The 24383-nt window shown below is 36.5% G+C and overlaps 1 protein-coding gene across 2 annotated transcripts in view; it reads right to left on the reverse strand.

Annotated features, from left to right (window-relative positions):
• NSL1 (NSL1 component of MIS12 kinetochore complex) overlaps window positions 1-24383 on the reverse strand; it is a 38076-nt gene that overhangs the window by 12008 nt on the left and 1685 nt on the right. For both annotated transcript variants that reach the window (XM_019918305.3, XM_073803164.1), the window contains exons 2-4: window positions 23830-23908; window positions 18233-18363; window positions 16458-16512 (exon numbers count right to left, since the gene is read on the reverse strand). In XM_019918305.3, the coding sequence (XP_019773864.2) occupies window positions 16458-16512; window positions 18233-18363; window positions 23830-23908 (265 nt within the window). The remainder of the gene's footprint in view (window positions 1-16457; window positions 16513-18232; window positions 18364-23829; window positions 23909-24383) is intronic.

The raw sequence follows: 24383 nt of genomic DNA on the forward strand, positions 1-24383 counted from the left end.
AAAAAGAAGCTGTTCAGGGCTGAGAAATGTATCTGAACTGAATGAATAACTGAATAAACATTGAATAGAATTAGAACCCACAGCACATGCTCTTCTGTATTCTATACATAACTTTCCAAAATATCACTTTGCCAGGAATTATACTATACTCAGAAGAATGATCAAAAATTAGCTCCAATATAATGAAAATCTCTTGAAATAAAAATAAATTATGCCTGGTAAAGAATTAAAAGTAGAATAAGTCTAGAGTTAAATTTGTTTCAAATGTTAACATTACAGTACCATTTTCTTTCTTTTTAGTTAAGTGAATTAAATTCCTTTCTTTGAAAACTAAGGATCATCAATAATTTTAGGAATAAAACCAAACACACAAAGATTTTTTTCTTTGGCCACACCGTGCGGTATGTGGGATCTTCATTTCCCACCCAGGGATCGAACCCACTGCCCCCACATTGGAAGCGCAGTCTTAACCACTGGACTGCCAGGGAAGTCCCAAAACACACAAAGATTAAAAAAAAAAACAAGGGGGAGGGGAACACACAATTAAATATCACTAAACATGAAATGTCTGTAAAGGTATCAGAAAAGCATTTATCAACATTAACATCTGCTTTGGAAATTTCAAAATATATAAACTTTTCAATCCCTCACTTAAGATTCCTTTTAATGAATTTTTCACTTTTTGTAACTAGTAAGAGCATACAGATACTCCTGATATACACCCATTTGACTTAAGAATGTCTCACATGCAGACAGCTAGTCCCTGCCATGCAGGAGATGGGGATGGGCTTCCTCCAGAAGCGTTCCCAATGGCTCTCTCCATAGCCTCAATGGGAACATCTTCATGGGACCACTGTTCATCCTCTCACCACAAACAAAGGTGTTTAGGAATCCCTCCTATTTAAACATCATGTAGTAGAACTAACGTGCATCTGAAATGTGATTCTCCTAATGTTTTTCATCATAAATGTGCAGTATTGATATTTCAGCTACCCTGTAGGTTACGTAGATCTTTAAAGGGTAGCCTAGAAACTAATTCATTTATAATACCATTTGTAAATTGTTTTTCAGGGGGGAAATACAATTCAAATTCCAAAGCTCAGATTAAATATGAATGTCTGAAATGTAAGTGGGTGACTACCTGTAAGTATTCTGGCAGTGGCTTAAGCAAGTCATTATTAGGAGAGAAGAGGAACAGCCTCTAAGTTCTCTGCTTGTAGGGTCACCAAAAGAACTGGAACTATCATAAAGTCTACTACAGAGAAACTTAAAATAGCTCCTTGTCATCACTACATGTTTAGAGAAGGACAGGAAATAATTAAAAGGGAGTCTCATCGATAAACTTCAAATAACTTTTAAAAAATGACGATATGGAAGCAATGATTAGTTTTACTAATAGGATCACAAAACATTATAAGTGACAAATGAAAACTCATCCTATTAGTAGATAGTTAATTAAAAGATTGCTGCAAAGATATTAAAAAGTTTGCTCTTAAAAATGTGGAAGTTATACACCCTTGAGTACACTGCCTTCCCTAGTCACTTGCTTTCTAAAACATAGGGAAATGAAAAAGTGGAAATGAAAGATTGAGTAATCAACCTTGTTTGGCTTTCAGGTCATTGCACTGACTAAACTAGGAAACATGAAATTCCAAAAGCCTGCACAAATTCAGAAATTCAGCAAAAAAGCATTAACTGAATGCTTCCTTTCTATTTCCACTGTATTTTATGAGCATGTATGAGCAAGCATGCATAACAGAGGATGTCTGGCTTGTACTAGTTTCTAAAGGGGTAACCAAAGGCATGAATAAGAACCATGAATTAAAAAGTACCATCCCTGGTGAAAATGAAACCAAAAACTAAGCAGTGACTTATGACTTTCTGGAAGATAACACTTTGCTACAATTTAAACACATCTGTTTAACACACCTGCTAGGTAGCAGGTATGTAATCCTCTGCAATCACTCCCACATGCACCTCACCAGCTCCTTCAATACTGAAGAGTTGCATCTGTCTTAAGCTACCACATACTTTCAAACTCCTAGCTTGTGTTACCTGGTCTCAGCCAAGTCTCTAACCTTATCCTGTAATGCTCTTTCCCTCTATTTCTTCCACCACAGCTTCAGTGGTCTCTTGTTCTATACTCAACCTCATTCTTAACTTACGAACCTTGTTCTAGCTCTTCTCTCTAACTGAAAAGTTCTTCCTCTTGATTGTCACAAGGTAAATTCCTTCTTGCTGCTTCCTCAGAAAAGTGTTTCCCATCACCTAAACACACCACCGTAACACTGATTTTACTTATTTATTTTACTATTTGTTGATACTTTTCTTCTCCCACTAGAACATAAGCTCCACAGAGCAAGGACCCTGTCTGTGTTGTTCACCATTACATCCTCCACAGTGAGAACAGTTCTGGCATATAGTAGACATTCAATAAATATGCTGAATGGATGGGTGAATAATAATCAGGCAGTAAGTATTTACTGAGCATGATACTATATCATGCAAACACAAAGTAAAAAGCTCATGAAGCTTTCAGTTTTGTGAGAAACCATAAAGAAACACACAAATACATATCGTAACAAATGATATTAAGGAAATAAACAAGGGTTATGATAGAGAACTGGAGAGAGGCTATTTTAGTTAGGGTAGTTAGGGAAGATCCTCTGAGGAGGTAGCCTTTAAATGCGAAAGAAAAATTGAAAAGATGTCAACCTTAGAAGCCCTGGGGAAAATAAACTTACGCACTTATGGTTAATTAATCTATGACAAAGGAGGCAAGAATGTACAATGGATAAAAGACAGTCTCTTCAACAAGTGGTGCTGGGAAAACTGGACAGCTTCATGTAAAAGAATGAAATTAGAACATTCTCTAACACCACACACAAAAGCAAACTCAAAATGGATTAAAGACCTAAATGTAAGACTGGATACTATAAAACTCCTAAAGGAAAACATAGGCAGAACACCCTTTAACAAAAATCACAGCAATGTTTTTTTTGGATTTGTCTCCTAGAGTAATGGAAATAAAAACAAAAATAAACAAATGGGACCTAATTAAACTTAAAAGGCTTTGCACATCAAAGGAAACCATCAACAAAACAAAAATACAGCCTATGGAACTGGAGGAAATACTTGCAAACTATGTGACCGACAGGGGATTAATTTCCAAAAATACACAAACACCTCATACGGCTCAATAACAAAAACAAACAAAAAAACACCCAATCAAAAAATGAGCCCAGGGACTTCCCTGGTGGGACAGTGGTTAAGAATCCGCTTGCCAATGCAGGGGACGCGGGTTCGAGCCCTGGTCCGGGAAGAGCCCACATGCTGCGGAGCAACTAAGCCCGTGCGCCGCAACTACTAAGCCTGCGCTCTAGAGCCCGTGAGCCACAACTACTGAAGCCCGCATGCCTAGAGCCCGTGCTCCGCAACAAGAGAAGCCACCGCGATGAGAAGCCCACGCACGGCAACAAAGAGGAGCCCCCGCTTGCCGCAACTAGAGAAAGGCAGGGAGCAGCAACGAAGACCCAATGCAGCCCAAAATAAATAAACGGATTAAAAAAAAAATGAGCAGAATACCTAAACAGACATTTCTCCAAAGATGGCATACAGATGGCCAACAGGCACATGAAAAGATGCTCAACATCACTATTTAAGAAATGCAAATCAAAACAATAATGAGGTATCACCTCACACCAGTCAGAATGGCCATCATCAGAAAGCCTACAAATAATAAATGCTGGAGAGGGTGTGGAGAAAAGGGAACCCTCCTACACTGCTGGTGGGAATGTAAATTGGTGAAGCCACTATGGAGAACAGTATAGAGATTTCTTAAACAACTAAAAATAGAGCTACCAGCAATTCCACTCCTGGGCATTTATTTGGAGAAAACTATAATTTGAAAAGACACATGCATCCCAATGTCCATAGCAGCACTATTTATAATAGCCAAGACATGAAAACAACCTAAGTGTCTACTGACAGATAAATGGATAAAGAAGCTGTGGTATATGTACACAATGGAATACTACTCAACCATAAAAAGAATGAAATAATGCCATTTGCAGCAACATGGATAGACCTAGAGATTATCATGCTAAGTGAAGTCAGACAGAGAAAGACAAATATCATATGATATTGCTTGTATGTGGAATTAAAAAAAATGATACAAATGAATTTATTTACAAAACAGAAATAGACTCACAGACATAGAAAACGAACTTCTGGTTACCAAAGGGGAAAGGATAGGAGGAATAAATCAGGAGTTTGGGATTAAAATATACACACTACTATATATAAAATACATAACCAATAAGGACCTACTGTATAGCACAGGGAACTCTATTCATTATCTTATAATAACCTACAATGGAAAAGAACCTAAAAAGGGATATATATATATATATATATAGAGAGAGAGAGAGAGAGAGAGAGAGAGAGAGAGAGAGAGAGACCACTTTGCTATACGCCTGAAACTAACACAACATTGTAAATCAACTATATTTCAATAACAATTTAAAAAAAAAAGAAGCATTGGGAAGAAGCATATGTGAAAGTGAGGTACTTTCAAAGAACTGAAAGATGGGGTCTAGGGCTACAGCAAAAAGTGCCTGAAATGAATTTAGAGGAGCCAGGTCATGTAAAGGAATGCTGAGAAGTTTGAAGTCTATTATATTTAAAATTGGAAGATTTTAGGATTTTAAGCAAAGGAATTAAAGTTGATTTGTGTTTTTAAGAGTATCCTAGATTTTTATTCAAGTTGGTCTTGGAAGTTCATAAACTCCCCACCTTTGTCCAAAACACCATTGGATAAATACAGAAAATTAAAAAAAACAAATCCCAAAGCATATATAAAGTAAACATTTCTTTGAACCAGAAAAACGCAGACGAGAAAAAGCTGTAAGTCAGGCTGAAGTTGCAGATCCACTGGTAGGCAGATGGTAGGTAGGCAGTAAGTAACCAGGAATTTGCTTCCCACAAGATAAAAGGGGATCAAAGTGCTCCAGAGGGGCAGGAAATGGGGAGAGTCGACCTCATAATCAAACCAAGGGCTGAAATGGAGTTTTCCTACCCTGAAAAGGAGGCTGGAAAAAAAAAACCTGACATTAACCACTGAAAGGAGCTGCAGCATACTTAAAGCTACACTAGAAGTTGATGGGAAGCAGAAAATACCTCAAAGCCCAGGCCTAGATTAAGCTGCCTGCTGACTTAGTGACTAGATCCACTATCTCCAATATTGCAGTGGAACAGGGGCCCCACAGTGTCAATTTAAGATATGGTTCTAGCCTGGGACTGTTCAAGGGCCAGACGGAAGGAAACCACAAAACTACTAGACAGGAAGAGGGGAAAGCAGCAATAAGAAAATAAGCACATGAAAAACTTAGTCAAGAAGCACTTGCTAAGCAAAATTCTTAAATACATGAAGAAATTACAACCATGAAAGACAGCCACTATAACCAATGTCAAGGAGAGGAACCTGCTGCAGATGGAATAAAAATAGAGCAATCTGAAAATGATTTTTAAAGGTTTAGGATCCTCCAATAGCTAAAGGAAATCATAACAGACATTACAGAAAAAAAATACGCTATGAAATAAAAACAAGAATACTACAAAAATAGAAAAAATGATAAAGAAGCAAAGTTAAATGATTAAGTTAAAGATTTTCTAGAAGATGGGAGTCCTCAGATTGAAAGTACACACAGAGATCTGAGTGGAAGATGAGAAGAAAAAGGAAGCAAGCAAAACAAACAAAAAATCCACCCAAACCAAAAAAATATGTGTATGATCTATTTAAATAAAATTGTGTGTATATGTACAAAAACATAAAGAAATTACCAATAAGCAGCACAGAGCTGAACTATATGTTACATAGTTGAGTGAAAAAAAATAACGGAATATAATATATTGTATAATACTTATATATAAAAAATAAATAACTCAAAACTCCCTGTGCCTATCTGCCCACATACAAATGCACTGATATAAAGATCTAAAATTAGACATATCAAACAGTTACAGTAGTTATCTATTTGAAGGTGTGTGGCATCAGATAGACTTGGGAAGACAAGTATGGTGGACTTTCATTTTCTACTATATATACACCACTGATTATTTAAAAGTTTATATTAAGCTTACACTTATTAAGAGAACAAAACAAAAACTAATTATAAAAATATAAAACAGTTTAAAATAATAATGTTAGATCTATGGCAGCTGAATTGGAGGATTCTCCCATATACTTAGGTTAGAAGAGTCAGGTGTAGATAATCTGAATACATAAATCAATTTTCTGTAAAATAAGTTATGCTCCCCAAATGTCTAGTACATATGTATTTCTATATGATTATATGAGAAGAGAAAAATGGATAAATGGATTCATACCAGATTAATGTTGGACATCTGAAGGAGCAGTAGATGAGAAAGGAGAAAGGAAGCCAAAAACAAAAAATAAAATGCTATCCTTATTTTTTAATTTAAAAAGAACATGTATAATTATGTACTTATTTCATAAATATTTCCTGAGTGTGCTATGTCAGATAATGATCTTAGAGCTACGGGATACAAAAGTGGACAAAACAAAGTCCTTGGCGGGGGGAAGGGATGAAGACAATAAAATGAACAGAAATTACATAATGTCAGTAAGGAGTGGGGGAAATAAAGCAGGTTAAAGTGATAGAGCATGACCAAGTGGGTCAGTAGGGGATTTGACACAGATTGTCAGGGAAGACCTCTCTGATGAGGTAACACTTTGAACAGACAGCTGAATGAAGTTTCAGATAGGAATGGGGGAGCAGCAAGTGTGAAAGCCACAGGGCCACTGTGTGTTTGGCACATTCTTGGTGAAACAGAAAGAATGCTAGTGTAGCTGGAGCTCAGTAAACAAAGGTGAGAGTGGTAAGAAACCGGGGTCAGAGATGGAATAAGAGGAGCACTCAGGGACCAGGTCAGAGAGACCAAGGGAAGTATGATGGGGAGCCACTGGAGACTTTTAAGCAGGGGGTGACATAATCGGATTATGCTTTAAAAAGAATCCGCTGTGTGGCAAACTGAAATGGAAGGAGACCAGTGAGGAGACTACTGTAGCAGTCCCACTAGGAGAATACAGTGACAAGGACAACAGCAGTACAGATGGATTTGGTAGGAAGTAGTTGGATTCAATTTTCAAGGTAAAGGAAGCAAGACCTTCAGGTAGATTGAAGGTGTAGCCTCAAGCAATATATTATAATACTTGGTCACTGGTTATAAACATGTTAATAGTGATTATCTCTTGAGTACATGATTTTGTGTGATTTAAATTTGTTTCTTACGCTTTTAACACTTGTGGAATGTGAATGCATTTATACATAATGAAGAAAAAGCAATAAAGTTCCTTTCAACGTTTAAAAAAAAAAAGTGCACCTCAAGCACCATGCTACGTAAATAAAAATAAACATCTAGCCACATTATGGTAAAAGTGCAGAACATTAAGAATACAAAAAGAATTCTGAAAAATCAGGAGAGAAAAAATAGATTATCTATAAAAAAATGGCAATTAGGGCTTCCCTGGTGGCGCAGTGGTTGAGAGTCTGCCTGCCGATGCAGGGGACATGGGTTCGTGCCCCGGTCCAGGAAGATCCCACGTGCCGCAGAGCGGCTGGGACCGTGAGCCATGGCCGCTGAGCCTGCGCGTCCAGAGCCTGTGCCCCGCAACGGGAGAGGCCACAGCAGTGAGAGGCCTGCGTATCACACAAAACAAAACAAAACAAAACTACAATGAGGTATCACCTCACACCGGCTGTAATGACCATCATCAAAAAATCTACAATAAATGCTGGAGAGGGTGTGGAGAAAAGGGAACCCTTTTGCACTGTTGGTGGGAATGTAAATTGATACAGCCACTATGGAGAACAGTATGGAGGTTCCTTAAAAAACTAAAAATAGAACTACCATATGACCCAGCAATCCCACTACTAGGCATATACCGAGAAAACCATAATTCAAAAGGACACATAGGGCTTCCCTGGTGGCGCAGGGTTAAGAATCTACCTGTCAATGCAGGGGACACAGGTTTGAGCCCTGGTCCAAGACATGGAACAACTAAGCCCATGCACCATAAATACTGAGCCTGCACTCTAGAGTCCCTGATCCACAACTACTGAAAACTGTGTGCCTAGAGCCCATGCTCCATAACAAGAGGCTACTGCAATGATAAGTCCACACACCGCAACGAAGAGTAGCCCCTGCTCACTGCAACTAGAGGAAGCCTGCATGCAGCAATGAAGACCCAACTTAGCCAAAAAAAAAATTTTAAAAAAAAAGGACACATGTACCCCAATGTTCATTGCAGCACTATTTACAATAGACAGGACACGGAAACAACCTAAATGTCCAACAACAGATGAATGGATAAGGAAGATGTGGTACATATGTACAATGGAATATTACTCAGCCATAAAAAGGAACAAAATTGGGTCATTTGCAGAGATGTGGACGGACCTACAATCTGTCATACAGAGTGGAATAAGCCAGAAAGAAAAAAACAAGTATCACGTATTAATGCATATATGTGGAATCTAGAAAAATGGTACAGATGAACCTATTTGTAGGGCAGGAATAGAGACACAGACGTAGAGAACAGACATGGGGACACAGCGGGGGAAGGAGAGGGTGGGACGAATTGGGAGATTAGGTTTAACATAAATACACTACCATGTGTAAATACACTACCTGCTGTATAGCACCAAGAGCTCAGCTCTGTGTTCTGTGATTACCTAGATGGCAGAGGGCCGGGGGCGGGGGGGGGGGGAAGGGGGGAGGGAGGTCCAAGAGGGTGGGGATATAGGTAGACATATAGCTGATTCACTTCACTGTACAGCAGAAACTAACATAACAATTTTACTCCAATTAAAAAAAAAAAAGACAGAAAAAAAAAGACAGAAAATAACAAGAGCTGATGAGGATGTGGAGGAACTGGAACCCTCGAACACTGCTGGTGGAAATGTGAAATGGGGCAGCCACTTTGGAAAACAGTTCAACAGTTCCTCTAAACATAGAGTTCCCATATGATCCAGCAATCCCATTCCTAGCTATATATACTCAAGAGAACTGTAAACATATGTCCACACAATAACTTGTACACAAATGTTCATAGCAGAATTATTCATAACAACCAAAAGTAGAAACAACTCAAGAATAGCTATACATTGATAAATGGATAAATAAAATGTGATATGTCCATAAAATAGAATATTTGGCAAAAAAAGAAATGAAATACTGATACATGCTACAACATGGACCTTGAAAACATGCTAATTCAAAGAAGGCATTCTTAAAGGATGACATATTACATGATTTAATTTATAAGAAATGTCTAGAATAGTCAAATCTATATAGATAGAAAGCAGATTAATGGTTGCCTAGGGCCAAGGGAGAGGGATGAGAGATTAGGGGGAGAATGTAGGGTTTCTTTTTGAAGTGATGAAAATGTTTAAAAATTAATTATAGTGATGGCTGCATAAAACCCTGTGAATATCGAGTTGCACACTTTAAATGGGTGAACAGGATAGTATATGAATTGTACCTCAATAAAGCCACTAGAAAAAAATAAGTGTCAAAGATAATGATGTAATATATTCCATATGGTACATGAAAGTAAATAAAACAAAATTCAAGAGCATGAAATAAAAACTAAGAGTCTACCGCCCACAGACTTTTACTCAAAGTACCTAAGGAACCCATCAACAGAGTAGTAAACCTAGAAGGAAGCCATGACAGAGAGTTTGGAACATTTTGCTATAAATTTAATTAATCACTGAGTGCAAAAAAGTAGCAACTATTGAAGTGTTTTTTAACAAGAGAAGAACTAAAGTTCTAGACACAAACAAGAAGGAAAATTGGGGGAGGGGTATGCTTATTCAGTGGGTAATGTGTAATAAAGTCCTTTCCTTGCCCAGGAGGGGACTTGAAATACTGTATAACTCCCGACTGTGTTAGATAATTTTAAAATTATAGTATGCTAAAATTTTACAGGTAACACTAAAGGAAAAGAAGCATAGCATATAGCTTCCAAACCAGAAAAAAGGAAAATAAGAGAATAAAGAAAAATCTATCAACATGATAGATGGCAAAAAAGAGGGAAAATAGTAAAACTCCTATATTTGGAAACAAAAAAATATTCAGAGCTGAATTGTGAAAGTTCTACATGTCATGTCTCGAGGATATGGCTAAAGCAGGACTTAGAGATAAATCTAAATGTATCCTTAAACATATTTATTAAAAAATAAGACTGAAGTAAACTTAAGTGTTTAACTCAAGAAGCTAAAAATAACAGAAAACTCAAGAAAGCAGGAAGACCACACTAAAGATAAGATCAGAACTCAAGGAACCAGAAAAGTAAAAAAACAATAGAGAAACTCAGCAAAACTAAAAGCTGACTCTCTGCAAAGACCAATAAAAACAAAGAAATCTAGAGCAAGATATCAAGAAAAAAGAGAAAGCAAAAACAAACAACATTAAGAAATAAGCATATGTGGAACAAATTTTTTTAATTACAAGCAACTACTACAGTTTCATACCAACATATTGAACACATGGATGAAACAGACTATTTTCCAAACAAATATTACCAAATTTGATTCAAGAAAAAATTAAAAACCTGAAGAAATCAATAACCATTAAGTATACTAAATCAGTTAAGTCAAACTTACCCCCATACATACCCCAGGCCCACACAGTTTTATACATGAACCTTATCAACTCTTCAAGGAACAAAAAACCTCCAACATTTAGAAACTGTTTTGTGAGGGCAGCATAACCTTGATGACAAAACTGGAAAGGGACAGTATGGTTTGTTTTTTTCATTGAAGTTCACCTGCTTTACTATTATTTTTTTCCTTATTATTGTATAATTGCTCCACAATGTTGTGCCAGCTTCCACTGTACAATGAAGTGCATCAGCCATATGCATATCTATATCCCCCCTCTTGAACCTCCCACCCACCCCACCCTCCATCCTGCCCGTCTAGGTCGTCACAGAGCACCGAGCTGAACTTCCTGTGCTTTACAGCATGCTCAGGCCAGCCATCTTTTTTACACATGGTAGTGTATACATGTCACTCCCAATCTCCCAACCTGTCCCACCCTCCCCGCCCCTCCCCACCATGTCCACACATCCATTCTCTACGTCTATGTCTCTATTCCTGCCTGTTCAGTATGTTTTAAAACACATGTTTATTTTTTGTGTGACTACAGATGCAAATATACTATAGGTTAATATACTAAATAAAATACAGGTATAGAGTATAAGTAAATTTAATTCAAGTGTATAAAAGAAAAAATATACTAATGAGTGTGGGGTTTTCTCTATGAATGCAAAGATAACCATCAGAAAAATCTGTCACTGTTAACTCACCATATTAACAGTTAGAGACAAAAAAGCATACGATCTAGGGGCATAAGGGAACTTCATGAGTGATGAAAAATTCTATATCTGAATTGTGGTCACAGTTACATAGTTGTATACATTTGTCAAAACTCAAACTGTATGCATAAAATTGATGTATTTTATTATATGTAAACTATACCTCAATAAAGTTGGTCAAACAAGTATATGATCTCAGTTGATGCAAAAGAAGTGTTCAATAAAATTAAACATTTATTCATAATTTTAAAATATCATGGCCACTGGGCTTCCCTGGTGGCGGAGTGGTTAAGAATCTGCCTGCCAATGCAGGGGACATGGGTTCGAGCCCTGGTCTGGGAAGATCCCACATGCCATGGAGCAACTAAGCCCGTGCACCACAACTACTGAGCCTGCACTCTAGAGCCTGCGAGCCACAACCACTGTGCCTGCACGCTGCAACTACTGAAGCCTGCTCACCTAGAGCCCGGGCTCCACAACAAGAGAAGCCACCGCAATGAGAAGCCCGCGCACCGTAACCAAGAGTAGCCCCTGCTCGCCACAATTAGAGAAAGCCCGCGCAGCAACGAAGACCAAACGCAGCCAAAAATAAATAAATAAAATAAATTTAAAAAATATATATATATCATGGCCACTATCATTACTAGTATTCAACATTACACTGGAGGTTTTTTTTTTTTTCAGTTTTTGGTTTTTTTTCCTTAAAAATTTTTTTGTTGAAGTATAGTTGATTTATAATGCTGTGTTAGTTTCTGGGGTACTGCAAGCTGATTCAGTTATACATATGTATATATATTCTTTTTCATATTCTTTTCCATTATGGTTTATTATAGGACGTTGAATATAGTTCCCTGTGCTATACATTAGGACCTTGTTGTTTATCTGTTTTATATGTAGTAGTTTGTATCTGCTAATCCCAAACTCCTGATTTATCCTTCCCGCACCCCCTAAATATTTATAATGGAGGCTCTAATCAATGTAATAATAAGACAAAAATAGAACATGTATAAAGTTAGGAAAAAGATAAAACCTAGCATTACTTGCAAATGATATGATTATCTACATTTTTAAAAATCTAGTTGAAATTAGATAATCCATTAGAACTAACAAGAGTTCAGCAAACAAAAATCGACGGTATTCCTAAACACCAGGAATATTCAATTACAATGTGCAATCCCAAAATATTACTATTTACAATAGCTACAAAAAGGTATCTAGGAACAAATAAAAGATGTGTAAAACCTATGTGGAGAAATTTATAAAATACTGTTTTTTCCTTAAAACCATCTTTATTACATGTCTTTAAACACTTCTCTACATGCATTACAGAATATCTTATCAGATCCAGTCCCTTAAATAACACTGTTTTCAACATAGCAAGCAGGCAGCATTCTTATAAACATCTTTATTACATGTGTTTATAAAACACTATTGGAGGACATTTTGAAAAACCCAAAATGAGATATAATATGTCCACAAATGGGAAGACATATATTGTAAACGTGGCACTTCTCTCCAAATTTATCTATAAATTAAATGCAATCCCAATCAAATCCCAATAAGATTTTTCAAGCAATTTTACAAGTTGATCCTAAAAATTCCTATGGAAGAGTAAAGGGCCAAAAACAGGCAACAAAATTTGGAAGAAATTGCAAGATATCAAGACTTCTTTTTAAGCTACAGAAACTTAAAAAGTGTGGTAATGGTGCTGAGACAGCCAAGTCAACAAATAACGTTAAAAGAGAATCCAGAGGAATTCCCTGGTGGTCCAGTGGCTAAGACTCCACATTTTCACTGGCAAGGGCCAGGGTTCAATCCCTGGTCAGGGAACTAAGATCCCACAAGACGTGGGCCCAGAAAAAAAAAAAAAAAAGAAAAAGAGAGACAGAGCCCAGAAACAGACCCCCAAATACATGGAAACTTAGTATATTAGAGAGTGACATTACAAAGCAGTGGAAAAGAGATGGACTATTCAATAAATGATGCTAAGACAACTGGCTACCAGTACAGTAGAAATTAGATCCCTTCCTTATAAAATTTTTTTAAAAATTCAGTTGCATTCAAGACCTAAATATGATAATCAAAAGTCTATAAGTAAAATAACAGAGGATCTTTATGTCATTTAGATAGACACTTAAAGGCACTGAAAGAGCATTTATAATGGAAAAACTCTGGTAAATCCGACTACATTAAAACTTATGTAAGCATATATAAAATGTCATTATAAAGTTATAAGACAAGCTAAAAATTTAGAGCAAATATTTACAGTGCTCATAAGCTAAATATCCATAATGTATGTGTGCATGTACATTCATGTGCCTGTACATTCATGTGCCTGTGTATATGACTCTTAGAAATGAATAAGGAAAATTCAAATAACCCAACCAAAAAACGGGCAAAGAATATAAATAGGGAATTCAAGGATGCTCAACCTCACTTTAAATACTATCGCACGTCCATCAAATTGGCAGAAAAAAAAAATACAGAAAGCCTGACAGTAATAATTGTTGGCAAAATGTAGAGAAGCAAGAACTTTCAAACACTGCTGGCGGGACGGTAAACTGATACGACTCTTTTGGAGGGGTAGTAAAGCTCATATGTAATAAAGCTGAACAGAGACAAGCCCTGTGGACCTAGAAATTTTGCTTTCAGAAATCTACCCCACAAAATATGTGACATATTTACACTTTACAAGGACACAGGTATAAAAATATTCATTGTAATATTGTTTATAACAGCCAAAAAAAAAAAAAAGAAACTAAGTGTCCCTCAGTAGAGGAATGGATTTACAGAGGTGTATTCATACTCAGGAATATTATTTAGAAACTAAATGAATAGAGAGATATGTGTGTATAAAATATTGAGGGGGGAAAATAAGTTGCAGAATGATATGACTGGTATGATACAATATATGTAAAATTTTAAAACAAATGCCATACATTGTTTATGGATACATTGATGAAGTATCAATAAAAGCATAAAAACATGGATAGGAACGGTCCACTAACCTTGAGGATGGTGGTTACTTCTGAAGTAAGAGGGAGTGGAATGGGATGGTGAAGGGTACAAAGAAAGTTTCAACTGTATCCATATCTTTTAATTCCTAAGAAGGTCTGACCCAAGTTTGGCAAATTTGAATAGCCCTTAAAAATAAGTGGTAAATACAAAGACGTTCATTATGTTATACTCCATGTTTTCTATATGTTTGAAATTTTCAAAGAATTTTTTAAAAAATCAACTCTGCTTGAGGTGCATGCAATGGATTGGAAGAGAATAAGAGTGAAACAGAAGACCTTCAGGAAAGCACGTCTACAAATCCTGGCTAGAGTGATGGTGACCTAGATTAGAGGTGATAATAGAGAGGTGAAGAGAAGTGGATGAATGTGAGATTATATTTCAAAGGAATAATTTGTAGGACTTATTGATGGATTGTAGATGAGGAGTTCAGGAGAGGAAAGAATCAAAGTTGACTTCTCACTAAAGCAGTACGTAGGAGAAGGTGCTGTTTACTCGGATGGAGAAAACCGGGAAAGGAATCAGTTGGAGAGCATGAAAGAATCCTGTTTTATGTTTATCTCTTATTTCTACTCAGACATAAGCTCTTTACGGGGAGAATCTTTTTTATCTCCATATCCCCCAGAGTTCCCCCTGGGAACTGAGGCTTGAAGTCAAGTGACTTGCCCAAGGACATCCAGCTAATAAAACAATAAGTTAATTTTGCTGTGCTTAAAGAGCTGCTGCTATTCTAAGCTTATAAACATTATGAAAATGTATAATGACAAAAATCTCAAAATTTATCCAAAAGATAGATTCTAATTATTTGCTTAACTGTTAAGTCAGAATCACATGACAAAGAAGATTTTTCCACTAATACTACATAACTGGAATGGTAGGAAGAAAATCACGTAGACTGTCAAAGGATCATTTAAATAAACCTGTTTTCCCTCCTAAGATAAAAAGGTTAACCAAGTTTCTTTGGAGAATTAACTATAGTTAAAAAGTAATACTTGAGTATATTGTGACAACACATTTTTCAATTATTATTTTTTTGTTGTTCAAAACCAAAACAAGTATATGTCAACCACTGCATTTTGGCAACTAATCCTTTTTAGTGAACCATGACAATTAAGTGTTAGGTCCTAGGTCAATTTTTATTATCAAATACAGTGAGTGCTGTGATTTTAACCAATTTCAGAGTATCTTTACTTCCCCCTCTCAGTTTATCCCAGTGGCTTGGGACACTTACGAAGGGCAAGGGGACATGTTAGAAAGTAAATCAAAATTCAACAAGGGTGAGGTACTCAAAGCCATATGTATAGAAATCCCATACAAATAAATGAAGGTCTTAACTGTTTCATTGATATTTCAGAAATGGTACTTTTGAGCACCAAAGGCAAATTTCAAAAGGTCTCAAGAAAACTGCTAGAAATTTTTAAATGTGAGAATACAGTCATTTAAAAATACATATGATCCACATTTTTAGCAAAGTCAGTTCTATTGCTGGATTTACAAAATTGGTATAAATTTTATTTCTTTGTGATTTAGAGGATGCACCTAAGTGGAAACAGAACTGAGTTCAAAGGCATAACAAGTGTATGTATCTCTTCTTAAGTTCAACATTATATTTTTGTTGGATTTTATTCTGTAAATAATGAGAAACCAGTGATGGTTATCACACTAAGGAGAGACACCATGAGTGCTTTAATAGTATAACTTTGGCTGTAATGCAAAGAATGGATGGTTTAATAGCATTAGAGATGGGAGGGTATTATAACAGAAGTTAGAGATTGACAAGGTGTTATAATAGTCTAGGTCAGGAGAGTGCTTAATAAAAGTCCAGATTCCTGGGTCCTAGCCCTGGAGATTCTGAGTTGGAAGGTTTAGACCAAGTTCTTATAATCCTAAGTGAAAAAAAGAGTTAAACACTGATGACTGGCAGTGAGTTAGAGCATCAAAGGGAAGATACCCTTGATGCTGAAACCTTTAAAAGAGTATCAGGAACTCCTGAAAATTACAAGCTCATGCTTAACTTTTACCATAAACACTGACTCACCTGGATCAGGGTCATGTTTTAGGTCCAGTGAATGTACAACAGGGTGGTATTGCTTCTAAACATAAAATAAATTAAAATAGATTTAATTTAACAACTTAGTGCCTCATACAAACATTTTCTTCAGTTTATATAAGCAAATATATTATTAGTCAGTAGTACCATTCTTTTGCTAAAAAAACAAAAACAAACAAAAAACCCCAAAATTAGATCCTGAAAATCTGTAGGAAAGGGAGGAGAAAAGAAAAGATCAAACTAAGACTGAATTATACCTTTTATAGTATTGCCACCTACTGCATACACTAAGATATAGCACCATAAAAAAGCATAAGAGGGAATTCCCTGGTGGTCCAGTGGTTAGGACTCCACGCTTTTGTTGCTGAGGGTCAGGGTTCAATCCCTGGTCAAGGAACTAAAGTGCAGCCAAAAAAAAAAACCCAGGAAAAACAAAAAGCATAAGAAAAGCAATCAAGCAAATTAGAGGCATAGAGATGGAATCCTGTGTTTATAAAGTACAAGGTAGTTTTCAAATTATGAATGGACTGTTTTTCAAAAGTTCATTTTAAGAAGTGTTTAGAACTCAGAACTCATAGTCCCACAGAAACTGTTTTAAAAAGTGGCCAGAAAAAAAAAAACCAAAAACGTGGCCAGGCCACTACCATATCAGCACACTAATGCCTACCTACGTATCCTGTGATACACTGGGACTGCAATAGCAGAACTATAAGAACGGGATCCAAAATTCAGGCAAAAAGAAAGAGAAGAATGTCTCTCCTTTCTCTTGCCCAAAGTAGCAGAAGCCAAAAAGTTTTTGTTACTGTTGTTGTTGTTTGTTTGTTTTTTAAAAAAGCTGTCTTTAGTATCCTTACCCCATCCATTTTGCATCAATTTTAAACTTCCACAGCAGTACCCCACCTAGGCCGGCCAACTTCCTTTCTTTTATGCAATACTGATTACTAGGTTTGGGTGGGGGAGGAAGGGTAGTAATAGAGAGGGAGATGCTGGAAAATAAATACATTTTGAATGTTTTTCCCGAGGAAACTTTAAAAGTGGATGAGGCAAAAGGGAGTGGGGTATTTCTTGGAGGACTGACTTCTATGGAAGAAAAAAATGAAAAATTTTGCTTATAATTATTTTTTTCTCACAGAATGATAACTAAAATGTTTTAGAGAAAGTACCTGTCTTCACTCTCTAAAACAATTCCTGAAAGGAAAGCAACTAGAAAATTTATATGTGAAAGTATGCTAATTTCAAAAACTAATGACAAAAAGTAAAGCACAATCGAAAGCAACATGTATGTCTCACTCCACAGGCAATGCCATTCCCAGCAAACCTACTTCCACCTCATCATGATTTTTGGAACAAAACAAATTATACACAATTCATAAAGCAAATTTTGTTGTTAAAAAACAGGTAGTCAATCTTCATCATCGATTTAACTAAAGGGTCTTCCAAAATACATAAACATATACAAATAATGTGCCAAACACAAATGACGGATAGAAGGAAAAGGCTTAAAAAATACATTTCTTTTTCCCTCCTGGTCTCAGAATTAAGTCACTGTCAGTCTTCTATCTTCAAATTCTATTTTATTTTATCATCAGCTGTATTCAAAACCTAGTGTGACTCTGAAGGAGACAAACAGTAGCAACTGAGGCAGGAAAGACAAAGAAAACAAAATGTCACTTACCTCCACTTGGATCTCATACTTTAATTTTTTTACTGTAGTAAAATAGACATTACATAAAATTTACTATTTTAAAGGTAAATCATCTCACCAGAATTTCTTGTTTTGCTTTTATGATTTTGATGACACATTCAAGGATCTTTCTGGGATACTGCTTACGTTTTGTGGCTATATCGACTATGATTTCATCAAACTGGTCTTCAAGGACTTTGATATCAGAATCTATTTCGAGGGAAAAATAATATCAAAAAATTCCTTAAACACATTTTTTAATATTCTATATGAAAATGTAACATAATAAACTAAATTTAGAAAACACAAAATTTAAGGAAAACAAATATGGCAAGTTAATGGATGCTCCACTTTGGTAACTGATTCATTTATTCATTGAACAGTCGATTACTTACTGAGCCCCTATGGGAAGCCAAGCCTAAATCAGAGAAATACAAAGATGAACAGAACATAATCCCTGTTCTCTAAGAGCTCACGGTTCACTGGAAGAAACAGACATACAACTGCAAAACAACTGAATAAATACAGTAGAGGTATGAACAAAATGATACCTGGACAAAGAACAGTGGAACACTAACTCTGCCTTGGGAATTTAAGACTTTAAAGAGAAAATAACATTTGATTTGGAACTTGAAATATAAGTGTAAATCCACTGCATAAAAAAGGTAGGGAAAAAAATAATAGGGAGATGCATTTGAGGCAGAGAAAACAGTATCTGCAAGATCAAAGAGTCTTTAGGAAACAGAAAAAGATCTAAATGGCTGCAGGTTAAAGTATAAGGAAAAAAGGATGATAATATATAGAAGAGCCACACTGTAAAGAACATTTAACATCAGGGATGCTAATAAGTTTTGACTGTGTCATGTGGTGAACCAAAGCAGTGACAATAGCAGTGAGTGGAGTAGCTAGATTTGAATCAGGTACAACTGGATAAATGGCAGGAAAACATAAAAGATATGGTGACTTTAGAGTTTCTTTGATTTGGCTAAAGCTATCTTGTCAGTTGCTTTCCTATGTTTTAAAGTACAGTTGACCCTTGCACAACGTGGAGGTTAGGGACACCAACCATCCTTGCCGTCAAAAATCCAAGCGTAACTTTATAGTTTGCCCTCTGTGGAAACTTTAGAGTTTCCACATCTGTGGATTCAACCAACTACAAATGGTGTCGTACTGTATTTGGTGAAAAAAATCCCTGTATGAGTGGACTCTTGCAGTTCAAACCTGAGCTGTTCAAGAGTCAAATGTACTGATTCTCAAACTCTGAAAGAATGAATAATCACCTGGGGAACTTGTCAGAAGTGCAGACATATTTTTTTACTTTTTAAAAAACAGCTTTATTGAGGTATATCTGTCATACAGCGAGCTGCACATATTTAAAGTATACGATTTGATAAGTTTTGACATATGTGTATACCCTTGAAACCACCACTACAGTCAAGATAATGAACACAATCATCACCCCTAAGTTTCCTAATGCTCCCTTGTAATCTCTCCCTCCTGCTCCTCCCAAACTGCTCTCTATCCCCAGGCAATCACCGATCAAATTTTTGTCACTATATTCTAGTTTTCATTTCCTAGAATTTTATATAAATGAAATCACACAGTACATACTCTTTGGTAAGGAGAAGTGCAGAAATTTTGATTCCTAGTAGAGTTCTCTGGAATGGGGCCCAGAAATTAAGCACCCCAGATGAAATGAATGCAGGGGATACATCAACTTTATTTTGAAAATCACTTTAAAAAGTAGCAAATATTAAGTAGCTAAAAATACTAAAGAGCTAGGTCCTCAGCTTAACTGGTCTTACGTCATTTGTGTTCTGCTATGTCAAAGTCTATCATAGAAATAGATCTATTTATTTTATTGAGTAGAGCTTCATTAGGGAGAAGTCTGAAACATGTTACATATTTTGAGAACATTTTGAGACACTGCTGACATACATCAGCATAAACATATATATCATAAAGATTAATGAGGTATATATCATGTATGGCCTTGCATTCGTGAAAATAATATTCACCAAGTCCAATTAAATTACTTCTTCTGAGAGTATTATAAAATATAGTCATTTCTTACTTTGAATACTCATTTAAATGAGCAGTCTTCCCTATATTTTAATTTATTTAAGAAGTTCAATCACTAGCCTGAAAGGAATATTGTAACTATTTCACAATCAGTTTAAAAAAACAAGTCTCCCAGCTAAATCTTCCATGTAGAGAAGAAAACGGTTTCTTAGCGCCACCTAATGATAAAGCTACAAAACTGAAATATATAAATTTGAGCAGGGAAGAATTTGTCATTAATCTAACAAATATGTACTGTGTGCCTAGCCAAGTATTGAAAACATAGTGATGAGAAAAAAATATATAATCCCTGCTCTCAAGAACTTATCTTTTAATTCTTAAATGTGTCAGGTCCAGCCTTCTGAATTCAATTCCTTTCAGGGTAGAGGGGCAAGGAGAAAGTTGGTTTCATTTGTACATTCATTCATTCTTTATTCATTCACTCATTTGCACAATGATCTCAATGAACAAAACAGACAAAAACCTCTGCCCTTGTGAAGCTTACTTATTGATTCTATGTATCAGATCAGACACAGATCCTATTAATTCTACCTGCTAACATCTCTTGAACCTGTCCTCTTCTCTCCTTTCTTAGGGTAAGTCTTCACCACCTTTTGGTATATTACTGCAATAACGTCCTAAGGTCTTAGAGGTTCTCCCTGGAATTTCTCCCTTCTCCAATCTGCCCCCACACAGCCAGCAGTTAGCTTTCTAAAACACAAGCCTTTTCTTGTTATAGTAGTGCACCCTTATCTGTGGTTTCATTTTCTGCAGTTTCAGTTACCCATGGTCAACCATGGTCTGAAAATATTACATGGAAAATTTATAAGTTTTAAATTGTGCGCCATTCTGAGTGGCATGATGAAATCTCGCAACATCCTGCTCTGTCCCACCCAGGACATGAATCATCCCTTTGTCCAGTGTATCCTGCCCATTAGTGACTTGGTAGCCATTGCTGCAGTATCGTGGTGCTTGTTTTCAAGTAACCCTTATTTTATTGATACTTAATAATGGGCCCAAAGCACAAGAGTAGTGATGCTGGCAATTCAAATATGGCAAAGAGAAGCTGTGCTTCCGTTAAATGAAAAGGTGAAAGTTCACAACTTAATAAAGGAAAAAAATTTTATGCTGAAGTTGCTAAGATTGACAGTAAGAATAAATCTTCTATCCATGAAATTGTGAAGAAGGAAAAAGAAATCCGTACTAGCTTTGTTGTCGTACCTCAAATTCCAAAAGTTACAGCCATATTGCATGATACGTCCTTAGTTAAGATGGAGAAGGCATTAAATTTGTACAATAAGATATTCTGAGAACGAGGGAGAGAGATCATATTCACATAACTTGCATTATAGTGTATTATTATAATTGTTCTATTTTATTATTAGTTATAGCTGTTAATCTCTTGCTGTGCCTGATTTCTAAATTAAACTCTATCATAGATATATATAGGATGGATAAACAACAAGGTCGTACTGTATAGCACTGGGAACTATATTCAATATCCTGTGACAAACCATAATGGAAAAGAATATGAAAAAGAATATACATATATGTATAACTGAGTCACTTTGCTGTACAGAAAAAATTAACACAACATTGTAAATCAACTATACTTCAATAAAATTTTTTTTAAAATAGTAGATATAGGGTTTGGTAGTATCTGAGATTTCAGGCATCCACTGGGCGTCCTGGAACCCATCCACCTCAGATAAGAAGGGACTACTGTAATTTTACTTTAAAAACCTTCACCAGCTTCCTATTACCTACAGGATAAAGTGCAGATTCCTCAGCATATCCTACAGGGTTTTTTGTGATCTGGTCCCAACTTATCTTTCTGGCCACATCTGTCATTAGCATTTCCAATTCACTGCTGACATTTTGCAAACATATCACTCCTTTGTGCCTTTGCATATGCTTTTCTCTTTGCTTCAAATGTCCTTCCTACCTCCTTTCTGTCTAGCACACGCTTACTTATTAAACGCATTTCCTTTAACAACAACCTACTCTGTTACGTCTTCTCCTACTTCCTGAAGAGTAATAGTGATTCTTTGTCTATTTCCTTCCCTTAGTGATGAGCTCCTAAATGGTAAGAACCATATCTTTTCATCTATTTCCTGGAATTTGGCAGTGTCTGGCATTTATCAAGTGCCCATGAAAGAAGGTAAAAATGTAGTATTCTCAGCTATTTCCCCACAGAGTTATAAGGGGGAAAAGGGATAGAGAATATCCACACTTCAGAGCCATCTACCCAGGCTGCCAACCTGTCAGAAAATACATGGTAATCTATAAACTGATGAATCATACTGCTGAAGGCAGTCTGGACCAATCAATAAAGCGATTCCAAAGTGAACTTCAAAGAACAAGAGTCAGCTGAACACACAGTAGAAGCTGTGTAGTTTGAAAATACTCCGAGGTGATTATGATACACTGCCCCTCCCCCACTAATTGGCAATCACTCTGATAATATTTGGAAAATCTGACGTTATTTTTTCCATTTTAATATATAAACCGGAAAGTGAACTTTGGTGACTTTGAAGAGACAACTATAATAATGCCGAGGATTAAACAGTGAAGTCTTCTGGGCAAAGAATTATCTTAATGTTGAGGAGAAAAATTATAGCCACAGAGAATTACTTGATGGGCTTGGAATAAGCTCAAGGGTATCCTGATGGGCTTGGAATAAGCTCAAGGGTATAAGTGGTTAAGCTGAACAGCTAGCAGTGATATCAATCTATGCTGGTCAAATCTCCATACGATTACTATGGGGACCAACAAGACACTCCAGTCCTCTTATCGGGGCAGCCCTTCTCCTGGACATTGCTGGAGAGTTCTGCCTCTCTTCCCACACTGATCACTCTTTTTCTACTACATTTTTTCCTTCCTACACTAACCATTTTCTTTCTATTAAAACTTTTTCTTTAGATATGTCAACATCATTAGTTAGGGTACAATCTAGTCTGCTCTACACCAGGAAAATATTGTTTTATCAAGGAGGTTTCTACAAATACTGACCTCATCCTTTCCATGGTACTTTTATAGTTTAACTTCACATTTCTAAGAGTACTTCACTATCTACTCAAAGGATCACTTGTAAAAATACAACTTGATTTATAAAGTATTAAGCATAGGGATTCTCTGGACCTGTTTCTTCATCTGGCGATAGTTCTACAGTATTTTCCAATAAGCTATTGACAAGGGTACTTCTGAAGTTTAATCAGATGAAAGTCTTGTTGGGAATGCCAGATAGTATATATATCAATATAAAGGATCACAGTAACCACTACGGTGTTTGCCTCAGCTTATGACCTCAATAGTCTTCTAGATTACTTTTCTCTTTTTTCCAGCAAAGGAACTCTTCCACTAAAGGAATTTTAAAAGAAGTGACACTGAAAATGGGGATTAAGAATTAGCACTCAAAATAAAACTAGAGGGAATTCCCTGGGGGTCCAGTGGTTAGGACTCCGCACAGGTTTGATCCCTGGTTGGGGAACTAAGACCCTGCAAGCCTCGCAGCACGACCAAAAATAAAATAAAATTAAATTAAATTAATAAATAAAACTAGCCACAAAAATAACTCAGAAATGAATGACAGAGGAACAAAGTGAAATCACATACCCATAAAGTAATTGTCTGAAGCTTCCTGCCATGCTTGCCCATTAATGCTGACATTCTCTTGCACAGCTGATTCAAAAGTCTGCAATAAAGTCACAATAGTCAAGTCACTGAAAGTAACTTTAAATACTGAATTCAAACATTTTGGCAAAATAACAATTTCAGATTTGTGATAGAGAATATTAGAAAAAGTAGCAGGGGCTTCCCTGGTGGCGCAGTGGTTAAGAATCCACCTGCCAATGCAGGGGACAAGGGTTCAAGCCCTGGTTCAGGAAGATCCCACATGCCTCGGAGCAACTAAGCCCCCGCGCCACAACTGCTGAGCCTGCACTCTAGAGTCCGCGTGCCGCAACTACTGAAGCCTGCTCACCTAGAGCCCGTGCTCTGCAACAAGAGAAGCCACCGCAACGAAAAGCCTGCACACTGCAACGAAGAGCAGCCCCCGCTCGCCACAACTAGAGAAAACCCGCACGCAGCAACAAAGACCCAACACAGTCAAAAATAAATAAATAAAATTTTTTTAAAAAAAGAATGCATATATAACTGAACCACTGCTG

This window comes from Tursiops truncatus, chromosome 1 (assembly GCF_011762595.2).
Source record: "Tursiops truncatus isolate mTurTru1 chromosome 1, mTurTru1.mat.Y, whole genome shotgun sequence".
NCBI classification, from domain to species: Eukaryota; Metazoa; Chordata; class Mammalia; order Artiodactyla; family Delphinidae; genus Tursiops; species Tursiops truncatus.